General features: G+C 41.0%; 2 protein-coding genes across 4 annotated transcripts; one reads left to right on the top strand and one right to left on the bottom strand.

Annotated features, from left to right (window-relative positions):
- Positions 1–1438: 1438 nt before the first annotated feature.
- CFAP90 (cilia and flagella associated protein 90) lies at positions 1439–4402 on the top strand. The gene is made up of 3 exons (XM_063300193.1): positions 1439–1716; positions 2777–2893; positions 4089–4402. The coding sequence occupies exons 1-3, from the start codon at positions 1534–1536 to the stop codon at positions 4266–4268; spliced, it is 480 nt and encodes a 159-aa protein (XP_063156263.1). The 5' UTR covers positions 1439–1533; the 3' UTR covers positions 4269–4402.
- A 1802-nt stretch (positions 4403–6204) lies between these two features.
- On the bottom strand, positions 6205–18291 carry FASTKD3 (FAST kinase domains 3). 3 transcript variants are annotated; one of them, XM_063298711.1, is made up of 7 exons: positions 18003–18281; positions 15605–17056; positions 10826–10905; positions 10053–10227; positions 9097–9166; positions 7216–7330; positions 6205–6399 (listed from the first exon to the last, which is right to left on the bottom strand). In XM_063298711.1, exons 2-7 carry the CDS (start codon positions 17031–17033, stop codon positions 6301–6303), a joined length of 1968 nt encoding a protein of 655 aa, XP_063154781.1. In that variant the 5' UTR covers positions 17034–17056; positions 18003–18281; the 3' UTR covers positions 6205–6300. The 3 variants fall into 3 exon arrangements, with proteins under 3 accessions (XP_063154781.1, XP_063154782.1, XP_063154783.1); XM_063298712.1 differs by lacking the exon at positions 18003–18281 and having other exon boundaries at positions 15605–17442; XM_063298713.1 differs by lacking the exons at positions 6205–6399; positions 9097–9166 and having other exon boundaries at positions 7241–7330; positions 18003–18291.
- Positions 18292–18387: the final 96 nt, after the last annotated feature.

The raw sequence follows: 18387 nt of genomic DNA, 5'->3' as shown, positions 1-18387 counted from the left end.
ATAATTTATGGAAAAAATATTGCTACAAATGGGAGAACAACAAGGCACTACAATAATTTATGATACTATATAGTGTACTCTAACATATTAAAAAAAAAAAAGATGGCATTCAATTCCCGGTAAAAAATTCACCATAGGGCAGGAGATGGGACGAAATGTCAAAATGTGGGTGAGAGTGTCATGTAAAATCCAGTACTTATGGACTTGCTTCAGACAGTGGGAAACATGTAATTGCAGTGTTTATGTGATGATGTCATTGTACATGTCATCACTTTGGGTTTGCCTGAAGGGCTGCAGACACTGCTGTCCAGTGATGAATGATACCAGTTTGCTTTTTCAGAAGGCTACTGATACTGTACATCCACAAAACCTAGGCCGCAACTGGGGGGGGGGGGGCAAGCGGGGCATGTGCCCCGGGTGCTGTGCTGGGGGGATGCCAAAATGAGCTCGGGGGGAGTGCCAAAATGGGCGCGGAATCCATGTTTGCCCCGGATGACACAGTCCCTAGTTGCGGGCCTGACAAAACCCACATTAAGAAAAGGTCAGTTTAGAAAGCTGAGTAACTTAGGCAGGGTAAGGAAATCTATTTACCATTTTACCATAATTCAATCTGCTTTTCCTATTAAAGAAGTTGGAAGCAGAAACCTGGCAGAACAGTGACATCTCTCAACCACAAAAGCCTGTTTTGCTGTACCTTTGGGATTTCACCAGGCAGCATTGTTACCTTTTCATCCTTACCACTTCAACAGTGAAGTCTAATAGTGTTGGGCATGCTCTGAAATGAAATGTCAAGTTGCTCAGCTCCATGTGCTAGGATAAATTCCATCAAGGTACAAAACACATTTAGGAATAGATAAATACTGAGAGATCAGCTGTATGATTCTTTCTGTCCGTGCTTTTTATTAACAGCTGCTAAAGAGACACATCTGAGGAGACTCCTATTAGTCTTGTTTGCATGCAGGTATCAGTAACAGCTCTCCTGACAATGTTAAATCATTCATGCTTCTTACCTCATTGGTCAAGAACCTTTTGTCTATCTTCCAGTCGAAAAGTAACTCATTCCCCCTTTGGGCTCTTTGCATATCAACTCCACCACTTAGATTCTGTGATCTCTATCCACTACTCACAGAGGTGTCTCATATTTCAAGAAGCTTATACCATCATTCAGAAGACACTGCACCGTGAATTCGTTCAGAATCACAGCTGTAGCTCTTCGTATCTCTACTATTCCTGTATTACTTTTGAGAGAAATTCCTGCTAACAAATACTGTGACTTCACAGATGCTTTACTTGTTAAACAGATTCCACATGGCAGCTATGGAGAGCAGCTGAGGCTTTGTTTAGCCTAGCCACAGCCTTTTTCAAACTTCCAACCTCCCACTTACAAGTGATTTGACATCATAGTTTATTCAGATGGTCTCTTAGTAACCAGAGAACTCTGCAAATACACCAGCTGGGGATGGGTGGGGGATTAGTAGGGAGTTTAAAGCAGTCCAGCCTGCCACCCAGCCAAACACTGGGCTTCACGGGGGAATGCAAGGATCCCAGAATGGGAAGGAACTGGAGGAAGAGGAAGAGTTGGAGGAACTGGGAGGCATCAATGAGACACTAGTAAGGAAACACCAGCTTCCACTTTCCGCACAGTCAGCCTTCAGCTACATCCCACCCCGACGCAAGGACCCTCCTGAACACAGTTATTTTCACCAGGAGAACAAGGTATGTCCAGAAATTTTATGCAGTTGGGAGGGAGTCAATGGATCCAAGACAAGTGTTATGATGGAAATACCTATTAAAAGGAGCTGGAAATGGAGCATTGTTCAAAACCTTTCAGCCCCAGAAAGCAAATTTCAATATGCAATTTCTATAGTATGTTGTCCTAACAGTCAGGAATCATGCTGAGACGAGGAGTAGGTCTCTAGTGTTTATTACTGCTACATAAGACAGAAAATCCTAACAAACTGAAGAAGCATGGGAAAACCCAGACAGAAAACCCCCAAAAGTCAAGGGTCTGATCTGTGTCTCTTTGAATGGCTGCTCAACTCCTCAGTACTATGCATGCATTTTCCCCCCTGCATAGAGGCCCCCTCCTGCTCACCATCAGTACTCATGACATATGTGGTCGATAGAACATACTTTTACATTGGCACTCGGTTTGGATCAGCTTGTTTGAATAATGGTTAGTGAAGTCAGAAAGAGCTATATGTTTATACCTTTCTCCTCATTCATGAGCAGTATCTTGTATGTGCTGTAGTGTGTTACTCTACATCAGTAAATATAATTTTGGGGCCAAAGGTCATATTCAGCCATGTGGCATGCTGACATTGGCCCAACTCTAGTATTTATTTCTCTCTCTAGAAGTTCAGTAGTGCATAAGGGCTTTTAATCATGTTCAATGAACTCAAGTATATATGGTGGCTATGGTAAGTCCATCAAAACAAAGTTTGCACATTCCTATCTCCTAGATAGGAATAACTGTAGATTCTGTTTATAAAAATGTTCAGTGCTATAGTTTTGTGGGGGGACCTTCATCAAAAGTCCTGTCACTTATTGACAGACAGCAGACAATTCTTTATGAAGATATGAGCACATACACGTTACTATTCAACTATGAAAACATATATGACACCACCAATGTTTATGCATTTTGGAATGCTCAAGGGAGTTGGTTCCATCAGTGCGAACCTGGTGATCCTGTATCATCATTAAACTCTTTTGTATTTGTTGCTTTCAACTATTACTGCCATGATGTTTCTTCCCCGGCATTCTTTATTTTAAGCCAGGATTTTTTTCCCTGTATGACTGCGTCTTCAGAAAACCGATCGGCTATGATGCAAAGCTTCATCGGTGTGACAGAGAACATGCAAAAAGCAGAGGACTTCACATTAATGATGAGGTGATTGTTGAAGAGTCTCAGGGTGACGAAAATCATTACTCACCCTCCTTTCTGCTTGTGATATGGCCAAGTTCTGGCTGCTGCCAATTACTGCATTCTACAAGCATGCAATGGAGTAATAACTATCAATTTAAAGCTAGGATCTTATGCAAATTTACTTAAGAGTAAGTACCCCTAAACTATATCAGAATAACGTGTTTAGGATTACATTACACAACTCTCATCAGAGCAAAGAGATTTTAGTTCAAATTCTGCCTCCCTCAGCCAGGAAGATCACTGGTAGAGTCAGGGATAGATTTTAGTATTTGAGCAGCAGGATATTCTGAGATTGGAAGTTAGAAAAATTCATTAAAATTACTGAATTAAGCCTTAATTTGGAGTAAGTGGCATTTAGAAACAGTGCTATATATCTCAAAGAGTAAATATGGGTAGGATTAATACCTTCATTAAATCTAAATAAAGTATTTTGCAGTTAAATTAGAATGAAGTACAAGGGATATTTTTCCCCAAGTATGATACAAACAGAATTAAGAAGTTGGGCTCATTAATTAAAATGGAACATAATTTAGCAATTACTTGCCTCCACCCTTGAAATAAATGGGATTGAAATGGGCAGGTCAGGATGTCTTCCCCTCAACTTCCCATAAGCTTTGTGGGGATAATATTGCTGACAGAATGTTAGAAGTCTGTTGTGTGGGTTTAAGTAAAATAACATATATAAACCTTCTAAAGTGCTACACAAATGCCCATTATTTTTAGATGACAGTTGTAGTTTGCAGAAAAAAATTGACAATCCTTCCTCAAGAAAGTATCCAGTAGCATGAATGACATAGTGCTTGCTCACATTATATAATGTATGAGGCATTTTAAAGAGAAGTTCCCTTAGGGTGGAAGAAGTTACACCTCAACAGCACTTCCTTTTTGTAAAGAATTGCAGGGCCTCTGTAGCTATCCTTAATGGATATAGCTTGGGAATATCTGTTATCTTCTGCAAAGCACAAAGCTGTGGGAGCAGAGATGCTTCTTGTCACTTCAGGAAACCAGAACGTTATCTGGAAGAGGTCATTTTGATTTGGGATGCAGGACATCTGCCACTGCTGCCAGCAGCATCAGACCAAGCATCTTATCTAGTTTTGTTCTTTGACTCAGCTGGGTTTTTATACTGAGAAATCACATCTCAAAAATATTCTTACAGGAAAAAAAAAGGCCTGTACCTGTCTTGTCCTCTTCTGAATATGGGCGGCGCATAAACAAACCTGTGGAAGAGCTAATCCGAGACCATGTTCGCATTAATCATGTACGGGCAGAATTCTACAGAAAAAATGGAATAGCTTGCTTGGTGGAAAAATGTGCCAGCACCATTAATCCAGCTTAAGGATCTACTGTGATAGACACCTAAGAGCAACATGGTCTCAAATTCCTGTAGTGTCCTGCTTGGATTTAAAGCCAGTTCAAATGTAACATTATACTATCTTTATGTATTTATTGCTGGGGTTTTAGCTAAAATAGGGCATTCTTTTTTTAGGCCCTTAAAGCATGAGGATACTTGTGTGACTACCACTTATACTAGTACTCACCTCTCCATTTTTTCTCCTGAAAAAATTGTGCAGATTTCCCCAGAGAAGTGGCTTGACACTTTTAACACACTAGAGTGACCATGTGTTGATCTGCAAATAACCACCTCTGTCATTTCTTATGATCTGCTAAAGATGTATAAAATAGTTTTTATTCTTAAATTAGTAAGATTAAAACGACAGGATTTGGTAGCATGTATTCTTGCTGAACATGCTTTTCCTTCCAATTTCATCTCTCTTCATTAATTGACAGTTTTGTAATTAAGGAAAAATCCTTATCAGTGTGTTTGGAATGCTTAACTAACGAAGTCGCCTTTAGGAAAAAAAAAACTTTTGAGAAAAATATCTATCAACCTGCTTATATACCAAGGCTGCACATGTGAGTATTCATATATCAGCTGTGCATCAGGAATGAAGATCAGTTGATAGATCTGTAACAAGCTTTTCAGTGCCGAGTTCAAATATTAAACCTTGACATTAATCCCATCACTTGAAGTTGCATGATTTTGTTTCTCTTGCTGTCTGCAGTGGAATTTTTGCCAAAGCTACTAGATACTAGGATTAGCCATAGTATGAGCTGATACAGGCCAAACAAAATAATCTGCATCTCCTATCAGTCTCAGAAGGGAAGCTGCTCCACAGAACAGCATTGGGGGAGAAGGAGGGAAAATCAATTTTAATCAGGACAATACCAATCGAAGCGAATATTTGTAGCTCAGGGTTGAACTGCGGAGTCCTTGGTGCTCTCTGAGCCTTGTTGTTTTCTTGCAGATGTTTCATTGCCAGACTAGGCAACATCTGCAGTGCAAAGAGGGAGTGGGCCTTGCTCTCGGTTTATATACCGTGGCTTGTGTATGGACAGACTCAACCATAGTTTCAACTGGGAAACTGAGCATCCTAAACCAAGCCAAATCCAAAAACGCCAGGGAATTCCTGGAAGCCTGGCACTCAGACCAAGTAGCCATCAACAGACACACAGAAGTAAACAACATTTACATACCATTCAAAAGAGACAATAGAAAAGCCAAAAGACCAGTACACTCCCTTGCCAGGAACTGACACCCAGATATGCAAAAATCAACACTACAGTAGGATTAACACCAGATGAACCATCAAACAGCATAATGCACCCTAATCAAGGAAGTATTAACTCAGTCAATCAACCAAGCAGCAAACAACAGCCCAATCAAAGAACGCCCAAGGAGAGAACAACACCCCTACCAACACAAGCAGGGCAAGCCGCGGTATATAAACTGAGAGCAAGGCCCACTCCCTCTTTGCACTGAAGATGTTGCCTAGTCTGGCAATGAAACGTCTGCAAGAAAACAACAAGGCTCAGAGAGCACCAAAGACTCCACAATCAGGACAATAGAGGAGGAAAAGATAAACTTGCAGTCAGTGGCCCCTACAAAACCTTTCTCATGGTGGATTAATTTTTTAAAAACAAACATACATACATTCAAGTTATATGTTTACTGTCGCATCTAGCCTGGCTAGTATACATGTACATGCAGCCTTTCAAACTAAATAGTCTGTTACACTTTCCAGGACATTCTGTATCAGTGTTTCTCAACCTGAACACCTTTAAGATGTGTGGACTTCAACTCCTAGAACTCCCAAGCCAGCCATTCTGGCTGGGGAATTCTGGGAGTTGAAGTCCACACATCTTAAATAAGCTTAGATGCATTTTACTATTTGGTACTTCCTTTCTATGTAACATTGGGAGACAAAGCCATATGATAGGATATGGATTTATTTTCAATTTTACTTTCCCAAATGCAAAATCAACAATAGCCTTCACATATATTTCAGTTTCATTTGGATTCAGCTTTATTACTCCTGGAAGCTATAGAAGTTAGGAAATACTTTCTTGTGTAGGTAGTCCAGTACATCGTTTTCGTTGTTCAGTGGATTAAACTCAAAAAATGGGATCTGAAATGTAAAGAAACAAGGAAACCATTATTCAAATAATTCTGCAGAGAGCAAAACATTAAAACAATTCTGTCCTAAGTTTTCTTTTCTAAAATCACATGAACAGACCTATCACAAAAGGGGACTTGACCTCTTTGCATCTACTTTCCTCATCTGAAGATTGTTGAGCCAAGAGATAAAATAGCCCTGTTCTTGGACTGCAATTCTTTTGGTGGTCTTGTCATCTATCCTTTGCTAACTATTGGTGCAAGTATTGAATCCAGGCATATGGCACAATAGGAATGGGATGGCAACAGGTCTCAGAGGGACTAGAACTGGGGATTTTAGCTTGAATAATAGTTGTCTTCTATTAAAGCTGAAATGCTAAGTACTAGGATAAAATCCAATTATGCTCACTTGGAAGAGTTCATCTAAGGGTTATGGCCAGTTTAAAGTGAAACACACAATTTAAATGAAGAAAATCCCAAGGGCAGTCTCAAAGTGAGAGAAAGATTCCTGTCTGAAAATCTGGACAGCTATTTCTGGACAGTTGAAGCCAGTACTGAACTAGACACTTCAGTGATTCAATTCAGTATTAAGGTAACATTTTACGTATTGATATTATGGGCTAGACAGTGAAATATTGATTTGAGACACACACTTTTGCTTAGTTCACTCTTTAGCTATGAGACCAAGAGCAGTATAGCCTGAATCAATCCACAGAAGCAACAACTTCTATGAATGAAGCATCAATATGGACCTCCAAATATAGCCAGATGTTTGAAGAAGGGTGTCCTTCCTGTCTCTTGAAAGATATAGCAATAATATTCAATTTACCTGTACAACCACATAACCAATGAGCTTCAGATGTCTTTGCTTAATGGATTCTTTTCCAAGAAGATTGTGACTATTGGCACAAAATCTCTTTTCATCATCAATGCACAGAGCTATTCTGTAAAATCAAAATATCACTGCTTCAAATTCAAAGTGTTTTATAACTCAGTGCTCTTCAACAGTGTTGGACTACAACTCATTCCTGACCAGCACAGAGAATAATGAGAGATATGCTCTAACACATCTGAAGGGAAGCACATTGGGCAAAGCTGGCCATTCCTACTTTTTCAGATACTGCATTTTCTGGGCAAGAAAACACCTGTCCAGATTCCTATTTTGTATGAAGTCAGTGTATGTAATGTTTTGTAAGTAGTGCTCTTATTTTGTAGCTGGATCCTATTTCCTCTATCGATAGTTTAACATTGAAATCTCAAGAAATCACGCAGGGAAAATCCCATTGCTTCACCACACTTTACCACAGTCTATTATAACAGGTGAAGGATCTTCCTATATGGTATTTCAGTTCAATGCAGTTCTGGGGTACAGCCACAATGAAACATAACCAAATAATTCATTAAAACTTCAGCCAGTTTGCCACCTGCCCAGTCAGTCTATGATACTATATGACATACAGGTAGTCCTCGTTTAACGACCATTTAATGAGGGCCAGAAGTTACGATGGCTTCAGAAAAAGTACTTTACGACCTGTACTTGCACTTATGACAGTCACAAACTGTCGCACCACCCCTGTGGTCACATGATCGCAATTCAGGCACTTTGCAGCCAGCTTGCATTTACAACCAGTTGTAGCATCCTGTGGTCACATGATCGTGATAAACGTCCATTGGAGAAGCTGGATTCACCTAACAACCCGTGATTTGCTTAACAACCACAGTGATTCGCTTAACAGCCATTGTAAAAATGGTTGTAAAATTGGGTCCAGCCACATAGTGATTCACTTAATGACTGCACAGCTTAACAACCAACTTTCTGGTCCCTATTGTGATCATTAAGTGAGGACTACCTGTAGTCAATATTGCCACTGAACATTGTAGTAACATTTACTTACATCTAAGAATACACAAAACAATACAATAACCTTATCATGTCTACAAGTAAATGCAAGTCCTTGTGCTTTTTTCTGCATAAATATGCATGACAAAAGTTGCTCAGCACCCCACCCCCCCAAACACACTTGGGAGAACTGTACAAAAAGCAGTTCCAAGCAGAGCCAGTTAAGTGTTAAGAGCATAAACAGGAGTGCAGACTGATGGACAGAAAGAATATGGGTTTTCATTGGTCTACGGCTGTTGTGCAAATTAAATGTAGTTTGCTAAGCAAAGCAAGTCCATGGCATGTGTCTCCTTTTTCTGGATTAGAAGCATCTGCTGCAGCAGTAAGGTGTGGACAGGGATTCCTTCCTTCTTAGGCTACCAGGGTGGACTGCCTGCTGCCACCTTCTTTGGGAAACAGCCTAGGGAAGTGAAACTGTATGGAACAGGCAGGGGCAAAAAATGTAGCAAAAACACTAGCTTGACTGTGGTGAACATTGAAAAGTATGTGGCCCATACTATTTTTTACAGTAATTTCTAGAAATGCTTCTTAGGTGTTCAGCAAGACTAAAAAGGCTTGAACACTTGGACCACAATAATGCTGATATTCTAGCAATATTGGCATATTTATAATGCTCTGCTTCTGCTGTCACGATCAGTTAGACTCAACCAGTTACAACAGAGTGGAATTAACTTTTCAGACAGAAACAGAAATTGAAATGCTAGAAATATGTAATTTTTACTTTTGTGTGAGAAAAGAAAAACTGAAAAAGCTTGTTCAGGTTTGTGAGCTCTTTTAAAAAACAATTACCAACAGTCCAGTTTTCCTTACCTTTCGTATACCTCATCGTGTGCATTGACTGGTAGTACAAATCCTTCTTCATTGAGTTTAATCTCAATATCTTATATGGAACAAACAGAAAGAAAATAGCATTCCCTGCAACTATCTTTTTGCTGTATTTCATTCATTTTCATAGTTGAATACAAATACTTTAACGTATTTTTAATCAATGTGCAACACTGAAACCTGAGGAAAATGGGCAGCCTTACTGTCTGTAAAGTATTTAACTTGGCTAGAAACAAAGACAACTGTTGCTGAAAAATCTTAAGAATTTGTAAGAGAATACTGAAATTTCATGCAGATGATAATAGTTGAAAAAATGAGGGGCTCACAGAAAAAGTTTAGTGCCCTTGCACCAATGAGAAGAGGCATGGTTCCACCACCACTGTGCCCCCACCCCCATCCCCATCTAGTTGACTGCATGGAGGGCCAGATCACTCTTGGTGGAGTTCTGAATGTATAGTTTGCAGAGAGTTTACACTGAATGAACATGAAGTTCTAGGACTGTAGTTTACACACCTTCCGTGTTGTGTATGAAGTCTACATACAAATAGACTCCAAAGAAGAACACACAAATTCCAATACCATGGGATCAAAAATCATTAGGCAAATGACACCAGTGGAAATGATTGCCTAAGCCCAAAACAAACCCTGTAGCCATCTAGAGGCCCAGCAGCAACTCACAGAGATTTCCAAAAGTTAATACTAAAGTATAATTTTTGATGTGACACAAGGGGAAAATAATTAAACATATGACTGGAGAGTAACCTTATAACATTTAATTTTAGCAAAAATTAAATGTAAATAAGAGGGATATAAATTGAGTCCCTGTCCCACCCATTACTCCTTGGAATATGGCCATTCCACCCATTCAGTCCTGAAAAAAATAATGTACATCTATCTGAAAGTAAACCCAGCTATCTGAAAAGTAAACCCAGTTTGCTCACCTATGGTGTAGTGATATGGTGTCAGAACATTAGAGGCAAAATATTTTTGGCTCCCCAAGAGGTCAATCATGCCAGCCTTCACTCTGCTGAAAAGATGAGGATCTACCTTGGATTCTAATGACTCACATCTGGAGCGAAAGGACTTGACTTGGTATTCTAGAAGGAGCCTGGGATTCTGGAAGAGACAAATGATTAAAAAAATATGCCAAGTTGCTTACTGCCAGTTAACAAAACTCATATGAGTAAATATGCAGGTAGCTTTAAAAATGCACAGATGAACTGACAACATAACAAGGCACATTAGAGTAATGGTGGCAGAATAATCCTAATGAGGAATAAGGAGGGGAAGCCATAGCAGAGAAACCACGAAATCAGAAAACCTGTAAAGTAGCATTAGCAGGCTCTTATTTTTACCTCCACTGAGTACAAGGCAATATAACTGATCTGCCAGGTGCAGATGTCATGCCCCTGGAATGCTACTTTTGGGTTCTTGCTCCAGCATAGAAGTACTGTAATGGGGGCAGAAGCTTCCCCTGCTAGTATGATCTGTATGAACACATTCCTCTCCATCCTGCTATATCTTACAGCCAGAAACCCATAGGACTACAGCCTAAAATATCAACAAAATTATTAATGCTGATACAGAGGATTACGAATAAGCAACATTATTACATTTGGTCAATAGTATTATGAAACACTACTTAGTCAGAGTAAACATGTACAAATGCCGGCATTTGCTTAAATAACATTAATTACCATCATTAATATCATACCTTATAGTATGGACACTCCAGCTGAACGGTTAAAAATAGCTGTGTCAACTGAGAAACAATCTCCAATCTGGGACTTTCAGCTGAGATGCAAACAACCAGACAGACCCATCATCATACAGCAACTTAAAATTGATTGCTTAGCCTTCATTTATTTACTAGTGTTTATATGCCACTCCAATCCCAAAAGACTCTTGAGCAGCTTACATTCCCTTCCACAGTAAAAAAAGTTAAATCATCATCATCATCGTCACCATCATCACCACCACCACTGCCAAAGAAACAGCAAACATTATACAAAAATGCATTACAGGGGGCACTCATAACAACTCCATTCTAAAGAGTTCTGATGGTTTTCTGAAAAACCAAGGTCTAATCAGTCTAACCTGGGGGCAGGGGGATGTTGTTCCAAAGAAGGGGCCATAACTGAGAAGGCTTCCCTGTGCTTCCTGAAGATGACATTCCCTGGGAGGAAGGATCTGGGGACAGCTTACCCTTCCAGATCTGACCAGACCTGCAGAACCTACTGGTAGGGGGTCCTGTGCAAGGCTTTAAAGGCAACAACCAGCACCTTGATTACCATCCAGAAGGAAACTGGTAATCAGTGCAGCTCTCAAAGTAGAGAAGTTACAAGAGAGAACCTACAATGGTGCTTAAATGTTTGTAAACCCTTTTGAATGTTCAATATTTATGCATAAATATGATCTAAAACATGATCTGTCCTCCACACAAGTCCTAAAACTACATAAAGAGAATCAATTAAACATTATACTTGTTCATTTATTTATTGAGACAAATGATCCAAAGCTACATAACCGTGTGTGGCAACAGTATGTGAACCTCTAGGATTATCAGTTAATTTGAAGGGGAAATTAGAGTCACATATTTCAATCAATGGGATAATGATCAGGGGTGAGTATGGGAAGTTCTGTCATATTTAAAGAACAGAATTCTTCACCATCAAAGTCTGATCTTCACAACACAGGTATGTGGAACAGTGCTATGGCTCAAACAAAGGAGATTTCTGAGGACCTCTGAAAAACAATTGTTGATGCTCACCAGGCTGGAAAAGGTTACAAAACTATTTCCAAAGAGTTTGGATTCCACCTGTCCACTGTCAGGCAGATTGTGTACAAATGAAAGCAATTCAACACCACTGTTACCTTCCACAGGAGTGGTCAACCAACCAAGACCACACCAAGGGCAAAATATATAATACTCTGGAAAGCCTCAAATAACCCCAGCGTAATGTCTAAGGATAAGAGCCAGTCTGGTGTAGTGGTTAAGGCATCAGACTAGAAACCGGGAGACCATGAGTTCTAGTCCCACCCTAGGCACAGAATCAGCTGGGCGACCTTGGACCAGTCACTTTCTCTCAGCCCTAGGAAGGAGGCAATGGTAAACCACTTCTGAAAACCCTCACCAAGAAAACTGCAAGGGCTTGTCCAGGCAGTCCCCAAGAATCAGACATGATTGAACAGATTAAAAAAAAAGTCTAAGGAACTAAAGGCCTCTCTTGCACTGGTGAATGTCAGTGTTCATGAGACCACCACGAATACACTGAACAACAATGGTGTGCATGTCAGGGTTGCAAGGAGAAAACACTAGTCTCCAAAAGAACATTGCTGCCCGTCTACAGTTTGTGAAAGACCACATGGGTAAGCCAGAAGGCTATTGGAAGAATGTTCTGTGGATGGATGAGACCAAAATATAACTTTTTGGCTTGAATGTAAAGTGTTATGTTTGGCGAAAGGCAAAGATTGCATTCCAGCAGAAGAACCTTATCCCATCTGGGAAACGTGGTGGCAGCATCATGGTTTGGGCCTGCTTTGCTCCCTCTGGAACAGGAGGGGTCACCATCATCAATGGAACTATGAATTCTGAATTGTACCAGCAAATTCTACAGGAAAATGTCAGGGTATGTGTCTGTGAACTGAAGATCAAGAGAAAGTGGGCCATGCAGCAAGATGACCCAAAACACATGGGGATTAGAAAGAGTTAAAGAGGGAGGAGAAAGAGTAAGATGGCAATTACTTGACAGAAGAAAGGGCAGAAGACAAAATTCTAGGTTTTCTTTCCTTTCTTCACTTTTTTCCCTAATTCTTATCTTTTTTCTTTTCATTTTTTATACTTCTATTGTATTATAAAATTCAAATAGAATTTTTTTTTAAAAAAGACCCAAAACACACAAGTCGTACAAGCAAAGAATGATTAAAGCAGAAGAAAGCTAATGTTTTGGAATGACCAAGTCAAAGTCCTGACCTTAATCCTATAGAAATGTTGTCGAAGGACCTAAAGCAGGCAATTCATGAGAGGAAGCCTACCAACATCCCTGAGTTGAAGCTGTTCTGAAAGGAGGAATGAGCTAAAATTCCTCCAAGCCGATGTGCAGGACTGATCAACAGTTATCAGAAATGTTCAGCTGCAGTTATTGCTGCCCAAGGGGGACACACCAGTTACTGAAAGCAAAGATTTACATACTTTTGCCACACACAAATATGTAGCTTTGCATCATTTTCCTCAATAAATCAACGAACAGGTATAATGTCTTTGACTGATTTAACTGGGTTCTCTTTATCTCGTTTTAGGACATGTGGAGAACAGCTCACGTTTTAGGTCATATTTCTGCAGAAATAATTCAAAGGGGTTCACAAACTTTTAAGCTCCACTGTAGCAGCTCCTCTGCCTGCTCAAGCTGCTGCATTCTGCACCAAATAAAGGTTCTGGATGATCTTCAAGGAAGCCCTACGTAGAGCACCCTGTAATAATCCAAATGGTAGTGACCAAGGCATGAACAGGGCCTCCCAATCCAGGAGAGGTCATGCCTTCATGCCTACTTATGAGGTGTAACTGTACAGAGGCCCTCCTAGCCAGAACTGCCATCAGCTTTCTGAGTAGGAGCTGAATCTAGGAAGGCCCCAGTGCTTTAGTGAATATAATACTCAGTAAATCAAGAAGTAAAATAGGCAGGCCACATCCTCTCAACCTCCAGGTGAACCCATTTTCAGTTTAGGTAGCTGTGGCTTACTGATTTCACAGGGGCATGTTACTTGCCTGAAGTGATTTTCCCCTAATAGTCACATGCCTTTCTTTCTTGGAACTAAAGTGCTACACTAAACTATGATACTTTACAGCATTTTCAAAGGTTTGAAGCATTTCACCCTATCTAGCTACAATCTTTACAATAATCCTTTAAGCTTATCAGCTTTACTCCACAATCTTTGTATTATAGATGTGTGGGAAGAACTAAGGTTAAGAAAGAGTGGTTTACTTAATAGCAAGTTTGGTTGTGGCAGAAACAAGATTCAAAAGGGGCTTTTCTGATTCTCGGCTCAGCTTCGTTGAGAGTACACCAACTCTCAAACTCTCATATATTGTTTAGACATGTTTGTTTCGATGAGAATTTGCTCTGCAATTTCTACCATCAAAGAAAGGGTTCTATAACACATTCTACAGTACATTCTAGTTTCTGCAGAGCAAAACTCAAATCTGGGCTCCAGCTCCCCCCACCTGCCTATCTCCCCCCATCTATGCCTTTTTGACCCCCTGCCGCCCCAGCTGACCTTGCCGTCTTCTTGCTCCCGCTGCTGACGAGGCTGGCCTGGCCTGGCTGCTGGGCTGGGCTGGGCTGGCTTCGGGTGCAGAAAAAGAAGGGAAAAAAAAAAGCCCAAAGCAGTCCCTTTGCAAAGAACTGCTGGGCAGGGGTGCGTAGCTTCACTTTTAAAAAAAGCTAGCTCAGTCTCACCCAAGAGCTCTTTGCAAAGGGGCTGCCTTTACCATTTTTTTTTCTCTTGGGGATGCAAAGCTAGCTCAGCCCTGCCCAGCAACTCTTTGCAAAGGGACTGCTTTGGGCTTTTTTTTTTTCATAGCCAAAGACCAGACCAGACCAGCCCAGCAGCCAGGCTGGTCATGCCTCGTCAGCAGCAGGAGCGAGAAGCCAGCGAAGGTCAGCTTGGGTGGCAGAGTGCAGGGCCAGGGGTCTCAGAGTGCAGGGTGACGAGGGCAACTGCGGCTGGGAGGGGGCTGGGACGGCTGCGGCTTCCCAGGGCGTGGCAAGGAGCCTCAAAGCCACGCCATTCTGGGGCTGCTTGCTGCCCTGCAAGGCAGGGTGCAGGGTGGCCAAAAGGGCAGACATGGGGGGGGGGGAATAGGCGGGTGGGGGCAGTTGGAGGCAGTCCCTTACCTTACTGAGGGTCGGGGTTGGGAGGGACCAAGTTTGGAATAGGGTGGGTCCTCAGCTAACAGCCAGTAAAATTTGCTTAATGACAGCAAGGGGAATTGTCCGGATTGTGGTCACTAAGCAAAGTGGTCGTGTGACATCTCGCTTTAGGATCACATTGCTTAGCGATCTAAGTTCTGGTTCCAATTGTGGTCGTTAAGCGAGGACCAGTATTGTTTATAGTTTGTCATGAATATGCACAAAACTCCAACAGGCTGCTCCCTGCCCCCTTGTGTGGCTTCCCATTGGCCATGCTATAGTCATTACTGCTAATCAGAAAAACAAACCTAGCAGATATGAAATCTTAAACAATCCAGTTCAGCTATTGACAAGTTGGGTAAGGCAAATGGGGATGAGCCAGACAGATGTCACGACTTGTACTTGGTTTGTTCTGTAAGTGCTACCTATCTCTTCCAAGATGTGCAAAGTTCCTCTAAGACCACCCAGACAGTTGGATGCCATACTAACCTTATTAAGGAGTGCATATGATTCCTACAAACTGTTTGACAACAACTGTAATAAGATGGCTATTATAACAGAAATTATAAAGTTTATTTGCTTACCTTCCAGTTGCTGCAGAAAAAAGGGACTGAACAGTTTTTCCATAAAATTTAGTGGATAGCATTTAATGAGAACACATGAATGAAGAAGGTTCAGAAGTACATGAGGCTCAAATTCAGAAAGTCGCATACTAACAAGCCTTTCAACCTGTCGGAAAAAAGATGAAGCACATGGGGGCAAATAGTTGAGCTTCCCAAATGGAACAACCTGCTCAACAAACTGAGAAATGGTGAAATTGTCAGCATTGTAGACAAAGGTTTCTGCCACTGCATTGAATATGGGTTTGGAAAGAATGCAGAGTCTGCTGCAGTACTGCATGACTTTGGAGATTGTGTTGGGATGCATCACAAAGGCAAACTTGGCAACATGTCTTTCTAGCGCTTCTGTGAAGCACTGGTCAGAGCATCTAAAATGAATGAATGCTTCCAGAACGTTTATCATTTCATCATCTGTGAAGTATGGGATATAACATGATGCATGCTTACAAAGTTTTATTATCAAGTTATTGGCTTGGGTTTCATCAAAAAGAACCAGAACATTTAACACTGTACTTGTCTGTCTGGGAGTAAATTGGTAACCTTCCATCTCTGCAAAACTGTTCATTTTGTTTAACAGGTTCTGGAATTTCTCTCTCCTACCTACATCCAGCTGCAGAGTTCTGTATACCAGGACCATTTCTTCAACCTTCCAGTCCTCAAGATTTGTACTTTGAATTTGATTCATAATTTGTTCCAGCATAGTATGTTCTGGTCCTCCAAGGTTAAATAAACCTTCTCCAAGAATACACAAATTTTTTATAGTCATCTGGCCCTTATCAATACGTTCCTGGCTCTCTGACACCAAGCGAACCATCAGCGTACTGCAAGGATCCACACGCAACTTTGTCAAACCATTTAGAGAATTTACAAGAGCAGAGTCAGACCAATTTGCAGATTCTTGTTCCAGCTGCAAGCAAAGTGATTTGAAGATGTCATTTTCCACCAGCTCCTCTGGACACTTCATTAAGTTGTTCTGTAGCTGGACCTCACCCAGCCGCTGAAAGATAGCTGCTATCATAATGTCAGATAAACTTTCCAATGAACTCACAAATTTGAAAATGTCCTTGCATGAAGACCATTGGTTCAATTCGTTCAAAAATATCTGTTCATCTATTGACTTGCTATTAGATTTTAAATTGTTACTGGCCTCTCCAAGATGTTGCATTGTTTCCACAATAGAGCTAGTATGATTTTCTAGTTTCATGTAATTTCTACAAGAAGTGCACTGGAAATCTCTTTGGTGTTCCAATATGGAAGAGTCAAAGTAGCAGATAGTGAACTGCCTCATTTTCTGACAGAAATGGCTCAAGGCTCTGCTTCCAGTTAGCAGTGGTCTGCATGCTCGTACATTAGAAGCATATACTTGGAAAGATCTGAAAACCATAAAAGCCATCTTAGCTTAGCTATTGACATTGCCTGCAAATAGAAGAAAAGGTTACTACAGAGATTGCCTGTTTATTTTAACAGTTTGAAATGACAGGACAAGAGGCGGCATAATTAGAGTTATGTCAATGTCTCAATTCTGTGTGAGTACAGAAAGTCTAAATATGAAACTGTTAACTAATGGACTCAGCTCAGAAAAACACATTAAAGCATTTAACATCTGTAAGTATATGTTTGAAAGTATTATGGGTAAGCATTATTGAAGCTGGAATAAGTAGCTGAATAAGATGTCCAGCAGCCAATTGAGAAACTTCAATCCTGCTCCTTGTCTGTATTTGTGATATTAAAAAAACATGCACAATTATGCAAAATACAATGCATAAAAAACTGCAAATGTTTACATATATTTACTCAATTTACATCACTTGCAGGATTCAAGGCTTTTTATGTGAAAAAGCACTTATGTGAAAAAGCACTTTCCTAGTCCCCTGGCAATGTGTTTTCCTCTGGTCCTCATGGGAGGAGGGAGGAGGAAAGTGGCAAACTGCTGTCCCCACAGGGGTTCTTTTGTTGCACCTGGAAAAGGAGATCAGCAAAGTTGCTGCTCTTACACAAGGGAGACGGTGTAGATGATCCCTCTGGCAGCAATAACAAACAATGAACCATAACATAAATAACCCAAAGAAACCAGGAGTGGATTAAACCATTTCTAGTAGCTACTTTCGTCAGAATGGTGCGTGCTTTATCTTTCGTCGGAGGGGTGACATCGCAACTGAAAAGGGCCTTCTACAAATATACCAATACCCACCTAACTTAGACCTTGGGTGTCCTACTCCCCCAAGGGTTACAACAGGCTTAAGTCAGAGGGACTGTCTGAACTCAAAAGCGAAGCAGGAAACAGCTCAGCCGAGGCAGCGCTCCGTAGCTCCCGCAATCACTACGTCCCCTTCCGCGAGCTCCACGTGCAAGTCACCCTTACCTCTTTCCTCGAAGATTTCAGGTTCCACTTTAGGTCAGGCGCGGAGACCAATCGGATCACGCCTTTTCGTCTTGTTCCCAGCCTCCTGGTTTCATTGATTGGCTACAATGCCGTCGCAGAGCCCACTTCGTCCCTTCAGCTTGATCCTGATTTGCTGTTAAATCCTTCGTGGAGATAGAAACGAGCAGAGAAATATGCGCCCTGAGCTCCGGGTTGACTTTTCCTCATCATTGTTGATGGATGATAGGAGCGGGAATCAAAATTCATCGGCTTGCAAAAAGCCTCATCACTTCAAATAATGGAGCTCATGATAGATTATGGTTAGTTTCCATCTCAGCATCGCCGGCTACTGCAAGCAAGACGACCCAGCCCTTCCTGCTGTTCA

The sequence above is a fragment of the Candoia aspera genome, chromosome 3 (assembly GCF_035149785.1).
Source record: "Candoia aspera isolate rCanAsp1 chromosome 3, rCanAsp1.hap2, whole genome shotgun sequence".
Lineage (NCBI taxonomy): Eukaryota > Metazoa > Chordata > Lepidosauria > Squamata > Boidae > Candoia > Candoia aspera.
Note: the sequence above shows the minus strand (reverse complement) of the source record. Positions and strands in the feature narration are given on the sequence as shown.

Coding starts and splice junctions, on each gene's coding strand:
- FASTKD3 (XM_063298711.1), bottom strand. CDS start 17,033: ATGGCTTTTATGGTTTTCAGATCTTTCCAAGTATATGCTTCTAATGTA. Junction 9,167..10,052: donor ACCATATCACTACACCATAG/GTGAGCAAACTG, acceptor GTTCCATATAAG/ATATTGAGATTAAACTCAAT. Junction 6,400..7,215: donor TTGGTTATGTGGTTGTACAG/GTAAATTGAATA, acceptor TTTACATTTCAG/ATCCCATTTTTTGAGTTTAA.
- CFAP90 (XM_063300193.1), top strand. CDS start 1,534: ATGCAAGGATCCCAGAATGGGAAGGAACTGGAGGAAGAGGAAGAGTTG. Junction 1,717..2,776: donor ATTTTCACCAGGAGAACAAG/GTATGTCCAGAA, acceptor CTTTATTTTAAG/CCAGGATTTTTTTCCCTGTA. Junction 2,894..4,088: donor GACTTCACATTAATGATGAG/GTGATTGTTGAA, acceptor ATATTCTTACAG/GAAAAAAAAAGGCCTGTACC.